The sequence below is a fragment of the Leptonychotes weddellii genome, chromosome 5, assembly GCF_054177405.1.
Source record: "Leptonychotes weddellii isolate Sample4059 chromosome 5, ASM5417740v2, whole genome shotgun sequence".
NCBI classification, from domain to species: domain Eukaryota; kingdom Metazoa; phylum Chordata; class Mammalia; order Carnivora; family Phocidae; genus Leptonychotes; species Leptonychotes weddellii.
Genome location: NC_138373.1, coordinates 13,964,655 through 13,974,515, shown reverse-complemented (window position 1 = coordinate 13,974,515; position 9,861 = coordinate 13,964,655). Strand labels below are relative to the sequence as shown.

General features: G+C 39.2%; 1 protein-coding gene across 1 annotated transcript in view; it reads right to left on the bottom strand.

The window, feature by feature from the left end:
* Positions 1-276: 276 nt before the first annotated feature.
* The window catches only part of TPST1 (tyrosylprotein sulfotransferase 1), a 115,048-nt gene continuing 105,463 nt past the window's right edge, over positions 277-9,861 (bottom strand). The window contains exon 2 of the mRNA XM_081819637.1: positions 277-2,668. Coding sequence (XP_081675763.1) covers positions 1,719-2,567 — 849 coding nt within the window. The 5' untranslated portion in view covers positions 2,568-2,668 and the 3' untranslated portion in view covers positions 277-1,718. The remainder of the gene's footprint in view (positions 2,669-9,861) is intronic.

The window sequence follows — 9,861 nt, the reverse complement described above, 5'->3', positions numbered from 1 at the left end:
AAAATAAATAAAATCTTCAAAAAAAAAAAAAAAAACAACTCATATAATACCAAGAATCTTGGAATAAGTACTGCAAGTTCTAGTCATGGTTCTGCCACGTGTGATTCTTGACAAGGCACAAAACTTCACTGGGTCTCCATTCCGCATACTAAATGCTAAGTAAAGTCTCTTCCCCTTCTAAAATCTATCTATTTGTAGTTTCTATGAATTTCCTCAGTCTTCATGTTTGCCTTAAACATAGTAATTATATATATATGCAAAATGATCTTTTCCTGATTTCCACCAAAATTTACCTTGAGCATATCACCTTAATCCCTATTTGGACAGACCGGGGGCGGGGGAGGGGGGTGAGGTCTAACAGGTTTATTTGATACTTCTAGAAGGAACTAGCATCAGAATATCTGGGCCAACATATAAGCACATAGAGTGAAATGCTTACCTAGGAATACAGGTGATTAGAAATTAGTTATGGTCTATTATCTGGAAAGAACAATAAACTATGATGACAGTAGCTAGGGCTATAATTTTCTTTGAATCAATAAAAATAACCCAGAGCCAGTAAAGTGATCATACCTAATAATTTATAATCAATACCCTGTAAGCTAAGTGCAGAAATGCAGCTGTTCCTTTCAAATTATCTACATCAGGAATCAATACTCACTGTACAAGTTCTATACACTGAAAAAAAGAAATCAAGAAGACATTCCTTGGTAGGAGGAAGCAGGGTACCTAAGGGAGAAGTACACCGTTTTATCTTTTCTTTCTTTTTTTTACAGGGGGTACATATTACTTTTATAAATGGAAAAAAATAAAATAGAGCTTATTTACACCCAACTTTTCCCTATAAGGAGATGCTACCTGAACCTAACAGTAGTTTCACTTTTATATCCTTGTTCTAGCTAGGTATGTAAGTCATCAAATCACGTTGTCAGATCAAGTCAGGGCACCTCAGTCACCATAAGACTTTCTCATAAGAAAGGGGAAAAAAACGCAATGATATTAGAAGTATTTGAATCTAAGGAACTTCCTGTATGGATTAGGGATTAAGCTTCTCAATTGTGGAGTTCTCTACCCTTTTGTAAAAATTAAGATCTATCAGATGACAAAAGAAGTACTACATGTTATAAAATGTTACGGAAAACAGCGCTAGCCCATTGAGACCAAGGCATGGATTCTAATTCTGGCCTTTCCATCTAAATTTGAGTGAATCATTTTTACTTTCTGATTCAGTCTTCCTACCTGTAAAATGAGGGACTAGGTTAGATAATCTTAGTCTTTATTTTTCTCTATCACTAAAAATTCCTAAATGCTTAGAATTCACCACTTGCTTACCAACATGTGAGATGCTTCTCATATTAACCTTAATCCACACAAAAGCCAACTATATTAATAAAAATATCTAGAAATTAGAAATAAGGAGTCACTAAGACTGAATGATGGACATTAAGGCCTAAGGTTTGTGAAAAGACCTTTCACTGCTATAAATTGGGTTTGCTTCCATCAAAAAAATAAAAAGGAACAATTCATAAATATACAAATGAATTAAATAAATGAAAGGGTCTATAATGAACTGGCTAGAGAATTTTTTTAAAACTCATTGATGAAGTTATATCTATTCCAAAAAAGAGCTATAGTTTACACACACACATCACACACACACACACACACACCCCTTTATTACCTGAAGATAGGGTAAAAAAAAAAAAAACAACATCTACTCACTTTGACAGAGATACTCCTCCAGCTTTCCCAATCATTTCCTCATGATGTAATACTGAGTGGTTCCACGGAATATGAAGGAACTTTAAGAGTGTTCTCATCCACCGTTCAGGATGCAAGACAAGTTGTTCATAGTGAACTAACATGCATTTTTTATAGCCAACCTCCATACACTGGTTATACATGGTTTCTATGGCACGATTCCACTTGGTCAAACAGTCTCTATAGCTGTTCAGGTCAAACCCAGCTATAGTAACCTTCCGAGAAATCATTGAATGTACTGATGCCCGGCCATCTCGGACCATCAGGAGAAATTTGGCATTGGGGAATAACCTAGCAAGGTAAGTTAAGGATTTCAGGGCAAAAGGATCTTTATTACATAAATAAGGAGCTGGTTCCCCATGTTTAACAATAATTTCTAGTAGGAAGGCTTGCATGGCGGAATCCAGCACTTCATCGGTGACACCAGCCTCATCCAAGCGTATTTTCTCTTTACTTGACCGTGACCACATCTGCTTCAGGGCCAGGATTCGGGGAATCACCCTGGTTTCCTCTCCACAGCGAATATCGGGGTGTGCATCTAGCATGGCCCTCATGAGTGTGGTTCCACTCCGAGGCACACCTCCAATAAATATTAAAGGCATATCTTTGTGATAGGCAAAGGTTTTATTGGCTTTGATGTCCAGGCCAGTTCGCACAGTGGTCTTTGTGCTCTCCAATTTGAGAGGCTGGCTACGTTCTTCTATTCGGTGATGGCATTCCATGGCGTGTTGGCCCAAGTAAAACACAGTCACAGAACTGATCACCAGACATGCCAATAGTAAGTTCTGCTTCAGTTTTCCAACCATCTTGATGTGGTTATCTTGTTATTAAACAGATAGTCTGCTCAAAATAATTTTCAGAAAATGTTCAGGCCATGGAGATTCTACTGAAGAAAGAGGATCAACATCTAATGGGAAAAGGAAAAAGTTACTTTATCATCACATTAAGATTGTTTACAAAAAAAAGAAGATTGTTTACAACTTAGTCATCAGTGATCACCATTACATTTTCGCTAGAAAGAAGCTGAAGCAATCCTAGATACTGTGATATTCTTAGAACACAAGTATACACAAATGCAAGCAAAAACAAATCATTTCTAATCAGAAACAGCTTTTCTTAATGTAACAATTCTATGTACCTTGCACAGAATGGAAAAATAAAACTATTTCTATCAGTGAGTCATGAAAATATTTAATACGCCCAAATATGTTTGGAGTCTAACCCAAGGCTCATCACTGATACTCACATTTGCTTCACCCCTAAGAAGTCATTATCTCTACATTCTACTCTAAAGAGAAATTACAGAAGAAATATACAACTCCCAAAACTTTAACAAAGATTGAGTTTATCCCGCAAGTTATTTATTTAGATACTATAGGCCAGATACTTGGGCTTGGCTGAGGATAAGCTTCAAAAAAGACAGCAGTGCAGTGACCTCTGCTCTCAGGAAACAAAGTCTCATGAACGGACAGATATGCAAACAATGACAAAATGCAATCATTGCCTTAGTAGAAATAAGCCAACGGGACAATGAGAGTATAATGAAAAGAAGCACATAAGTCTACCAGAGGAAGCTATAAAAGCCTATAGAAAATAAGAGGAAGGGGTACTCTAAGCAGTAGGAACTTGTGTGCAAGTTCCTGCACACAATGACATGACAGAACACTGCACAAGAGGGAGGGGTACTCTAAGCACTAGGAACTTGCACAATGACATGACAGAACACAGCATATTTAGGTGACAAGAAGTAGTTCAGGAGAGCTGGTGAATAGTGTGTAAAGACAATTATGCATATGTGTCTGTGATCTAGCCTTCAGAAGGACAGATAAGATTTAGACACACAGTTTTCTAAGCTGAAGATACACATGACCAAAGATGTGGATGTGTAGAAGCAAGGACATGTATGTAAAATACATACACTATGTAAAATATACATATTATATGTCTATGTAAAATACACATATTATGGAAACACTAGTTTAGCTGGAGCTAGGATACATACTATGAAGCAGACAGCAATCAGACTACACCTAGACTAAAAAAATGTACCCTGAATCCTCAGTGGAGAGGTGTGATAGTTAATTTTATGTGTCAACTTGGCTAGGCTATGGAGCCCTGTGTTTGTCAAACACCAAACACTAGTTTAGTCTAGATGTTGCTGGGAAGCCATTTTTTAGATGATTAACAATTAAATAAAAAAAATAAATCAACAGACTCTGATTAAAGCAGACTAGCCTTCATAAGATGAGTAGGTCTCGTCCAACAACTGAAGTCCTTAAGAGAAAAGACATGGTTCCTGAAGAAAAAGGAATTATCTTCAAGACAGCAATGTGGAAATTCTACCTGAATTTCCAGCTTTCTACCCTGCAGAATTTGGACTCAAGGTTAACATCAACTTTTATCTGCTGGACTGCTCTATGGATTTTTAAAATGCCAGCACCTCAACCACAGGAGCTAATTCCTTAAAAATTCCATAGGTCTCCTGACTGATAGTAAGTACACCTGGGGAAATGACTAGCTATACTAAAAAAAGAATACCTTCTGAGAGGCAGAACATCGAGCTATGGACTAGTGAGAGGGTACGCAATTCTCCCCCAAAACCAATTAAAAGCAGGATGAAACTGACGACCCTTTCGGTCCTCTGGAAATCAAAGGAATACAACAACCTAAGGAGCATTTATGCTTGAAAACTGCTAAATGTTGAGTAAGAGCAATGAGAGTCTGTGGCATTCTTGCCTAAGACGATTCCCACTCCATCATCCACCTACTCAGCAGGACAGAGGTTCTGCAGAGCAAGGCCAGGCAGGGCAAACTATGAATAATGGTGGCTTTGCTGCCAGGATCAAAGGGAGATCACTCATTTTGGAGTGGTGAGTAACACACATGCTCCGCTGCGCTCTCAGTGTAAGTGATGTTCCAGGCGGCAGGTGAGCAAGCAGGACGAACAGCTCTAGCAGTCTCAGGGTGCAGTCGTGACTGGCAAGCTCACTGCCAACTCAGAGGTGCATGGAGGCAAAGAGGAGACATGAAAGGAATGAGAGGAAAGTAAACACCAGTGCAGATTTGAAAATGCCCTGAACTTTGAATGTGCTCCTCTACCCACATGCAGATGCACTGGCAGATGAAAAGTCGTACTATCTCAAGACGTTTGAGCACAACCACTGTCCATTAACCTATGCTGACAGGAAGGCAACCCCTAGAAAGCCATGCTTAAAAATGAAAACAATTTTAAGTGTGTGTGTTTGTGTGTATCTGAGCAGCTGCATCAGCATACATTTATATGAAATATCCACACAAGGTGAATTTATAGAGACAGCAGAGGGTGGAAGCAGGAATTTAATGACAAATAGGCATGAAGTGACTTTTTGCAGTAATGGAAATGTTCTAAAACTGGACTGTCATGATAGTTACACAACTCTATAAAATCTACTAAAAATCACTGAATTGGACCCTTACAATGGGAAATCTTTCTTTTTTAAGATTTTTAAAAATTTATTTGACAGAAAGAGACACAGTAAGAGAGGGAACACAAGCAGGATGGGTGGGGGAGGGAGAAGCAGGCCCACGGCTGAGCAGGGAGCTGATGTGGGGCCCGATACCAGGACCCTGGGATCATGACCTGAGCCAAAGGCAGCCGCCCAATGACTGAGCCACGCAGGCAGCCCCAATAATGTTTCTGATCAAATATTATTTAGTGGTGATAAATTCAGTGGTAATAGGAATACATTAAATAAATAATGGGTTTTACTGAGAAGAGCAAGAAATTATCCTAGAAAAATTATCTCATGTTTTCCATTTTATGAATGCTGAGATGAAATAAAAATTCATTTAAGTCTGAACAAAACAAACAGAACTTACTTAGTGAAGCAAAGAGAAGTGCTCTTAGGGAAGCAATTAAATAATGGTTGGTTTCATTTTAGATAGTTATACAGGAATGATTCCTCTAGCACATTTCATTTGTGGGGTAGCAGATGCATAATGCATGTTGCATGAGAGAAGAACAGTAATCACTAAGAAATCACTCGGAAAATGGCAAAGCTTTTTGGTAAAATTTAGTACTATATGTATTTTAAATTACATTTAACTTACTAACCTCTGACCTCAATATGTGATAAATAAATGAGTCTTCTTTCAAAAATTACCAGAGCAACAATTTTAAAATTCAATTGTACAGGGGCGCCTGAGTGGCTCAGTCGTTAAGCGTCTGCCTTAGGCTCAGGTCATGATCCCAGGGTTCTGGGATGGAGCCCCGCGTCAGGCTCCCTGCTCCGAGGGAAGCCTGCTTCTCCCGCTCCCACTCCCCCTGCTTGTGTTCCCTCTCTCGCTGTCTCTCTGTCAAATAAATAAATAGGGCGCCTAGGTGTCTCAGTTGGTTAAGCGACTGCCTTCGGCTCAGGTCATGATCCTGGAGTCCCCAGGATCGAGTCCCACATCGGGCTCCCTGCTCGGCAGGGAGTCTGCTTCTCCCTCTGACCCTCCTCCCTCTCATGCTCTCTGTCTCTCATTCTCTCTCTCTCAAATAAATAAATAAAATCTTAAAAAAAATAAATAAATAAATAAATAAAATCTTAATAAAATTCAATTGTACAAAAACAAGGTATTAATAAACCAAATCTTCCCCAAGCACATATGAGATACAAAATATTTACCAAGCAAAAGCTAACATGATAAAACCACTTTACTATAGCAACCAATAGTATCTGACAACTTTGCGTTAAAATATCCCAAATTCTCAGTAAAATACATAAAAAGACAAAAACTGGAAATGTATTAACATATTTCTGTGTCCAGAAACATAAAATCATCTTAATGGCTGCATACTACTTTACTGGAAGGATCTATAACCAAGCTCATGTGAGTCTGCTCCTTGGTGAGTTACAGGTAGAGACTACACCAAAAGTGGAGTTGTCAAACAAAGGTAACTGTAGCAAATAAGAAGATCATGAAGAAAACTTCCAAAGCAGTGAATCCCTGAGCAGGGATGAGTGGGTGCCTTTTATTTACAGTTAGAACAAATATTCAGAAAGGGAAGCTCTGTCATCACATATAAAGGTGGGCATAAGGTTGCACTCTCTTACTTAGAAAACAGGCCTATACATACATCCTATGTTATGTTACTGAAGCTTGTGCTCCTCCTAGGATGGAAGACTTTAACATTCAAGGAAGCAGAGGTAACTGTCAAAGGGGCTATGGGCATGCTCTGAGATCTTGTATAAACTGGATGGGGTTTTGGGCTCCTTATCTCAGGAAAGGAATGTAAGGCTTTGCTTGCTTATGAAACAGAACTGGAATTTTTACCACTGATTTATTGTCTCTGATATGGTTAGGCTATTTCCTGGCCTGGGAGAGACTTAGTTTTTGCATTCCCTTTGTCCAGTTAAAATTCTTAACTACTGGGGCGCCTGGGTGGCGTAGTCAGTTAAGTGTCAGACTCTTGGTTTTGGCTCAGGTCATGATCTCAGGGTCGTGAGATCGAGCCCTGCACTGGGCTCCGGGCTCAGCACAGAGTCAGCCTTAGAGTCTCTCTCCTTCTCCCTCTGCCCCTTCCACTTGTGCTCGCTCTTGCTCTCTCTCTAAAATACATAAATCTTAAAAAAAACAAAAACAAAAACAAAAACTTTAACTACTTAGGTTTTTGCATTTTTTGTAATTCTGACCGCCAAGAAAGTTCTGCAAGAAGTGTGCTTGGACAAGTAGGGCATAGATCACTGGGCGGGGGCGGCCGGAGGGGGGGGGGGGCGTTGTGGCGGGCTTAAAATGGCCTCTCAGTGTCACAAAGGTCTTATCTTTCTTTTTCTGGGGACCCCGAACTCTCTCTGCTTACAGATATACCAACATTTATTTGGCTAATTCTCTATTATTTATTTGTTTTTAAACTTTCATGACTATGAGTAACACGGTAATAAATATTCTTGTACTAACAAACATCTTTACACATATGATTATTTTCTTAGGCTAAATTTTTTTTTTAAAGATTTTATTTATTTATTTGACAGAGAGAGACACAGCAAGAGAGGGAACACAAGCATGGGGAGTGGGAAAGGGAGAGGGAGAAGCAGGCTTCCCACCGAGCAGGGAGCCCGATGCGAGGCTCCATCCCAGGACCCTGGGATCATGACCTGAGCCGAAGGCAGATGCTTAACGACTGAGCCACCCAGGCTCCCCCTTAAGCTAAATTTTTAAAAGAGAAATTGCTAGGTCAAAGTGTGTGGAATATTGAGCGTGGGATATGCTTGATTTTAAAGCATTTAATACATATTTGATTCATACCCTTCTCATACCCTACATCCAAATCTGATAAAGATTCTATTGGCTCTATCTTCAAAATATAGTCACAATCTGACCACTTCTCAACACTTCATTTGCACCACCAGCATCTCCTACCAGGATTATGGGAAAAGTATCCTTACTTCTGCTCCTGCCCCCTAGAGACTATTCTCCACTCAATAGCCAGAGGGATCTTTTTAGAATTTAGTCAGAACACATCATTCCTCTGCTCACAGCCCAGTATTGTTTTTCAAAATAGTCTTGAAAAGGCTTAAGACATCCAACACTAAATCTTTGTTAAATTTCTCTTTTTCTACTGATTTTGTCAAGAAATCTCTATAGGCATCAAAAACAACACTGACAGAGGTCAGGACAATATATCTTCTTGTTTAAAGTAATTGAGGGGTGCCTGGGTGGCTGGGTTGTTAAGCATCTGCCTTCGGCTCAGGTCATGATCCCAGGGTCCTGGGATGGAGCCCCACGTCAGGCTCTCTACTCCGTGGGAAGCCTGCTTCTCCCTCTCCCACTCCCCCTGCTTGTGTTCCTGCTCTTGTTGTCTCTCTCTCCCTGTCAGATAAAAAAATTTTTAAAAATTAAAAAAAAATTTAAAAACAATAAAGTAATTGAGAAGACACCTCTTTTTTTTTTCTTCTCCCTCTCCCTCTGCCCCTGCTTGTGTTCCTTCTCTCACTGTGTCTCTCTCTGTCAGATAAATAAAATCTTTAAAAAAAAAAAAGAGAAAGAAGATACCTCTTAACATTAGAAGTTTCATAAGGACTAAAATGAAGGCCAACTCCTTCTTTACTAAGGGAAGATGTGGGGGAACAAAGCCTTACCACATACCCAAGCATACTTGATAACTGTGTCAACACAATTTGGATTTTTTTCAAATTTTCATTTTTATTGTATTTTAAATTAAATATTGTCTTCCCTAACACATTAGGGAGAAAAGAAGTATGTTTGAAATCAAGTAAGATGGTGGTCAAAGACTTTTTAAGGGATATTAAAAATGAAAAGAAAGGGATTTTGGCTTTCCCAGAAACATTCTCATACTTTTCACTAAGCTTATGAAGCCTATTTTTCCCTCTGTGCATGTTTCTTAATTTGAAAAATCACAGAATCAGACAGCATCAGTGCTAGGAGGGGCCTTTAGATCATTTGACCCAATGCTCTCATTTTATAGATACACAAACAGAGGACCTAATAGCACATTTTCCTCACTACTTCTCTAAATCTTACCCATTCTTCAAAGGTCGCTTTTAATTTTATCCTGTACATTTTATTTACTCCAAAGATTTTAAGCTCAGAAATTCAGAGTCCTCATCTGGGTTTCATCCCCTACCACAGCATGTGTAACAGGGCATGAGGTCACATTGTACACTGAGTCTTCAAAAAGCATCAGTAAACCAACCAAACTGGGAAGTACATTGCTCTAGAAGAGAGACACTGTGAAAATGAGGTCTCTACTCACACCTTGATATGAATTCTCCGCATTCTTTTTAAAAAAAATAGCCCTATAGAGGCCGCCGTCATGAACGACACAGTAACTAACCGGACCAGGAAGTTCATGACTAACCGACTACTTCAGCAGAAACAGATGGTCATTGATGTTCTTCACCCCGGAAACGCAACATTACCTAAGACAGAAATTCGGGAAAAACTAGCCAAAATGTACAAGACCACACCAGATGTCATATTTGTGTTTGGATTCAGAACCCATTTTGGTGGTGGCAAGACAACCGGCTTTGGCATGATATATGATTCCTTGGATTATGCAAAGAAAAATGAACCCAAACACAGACTTGCAAGACATGGCCTGTATGAGAAGAAAAA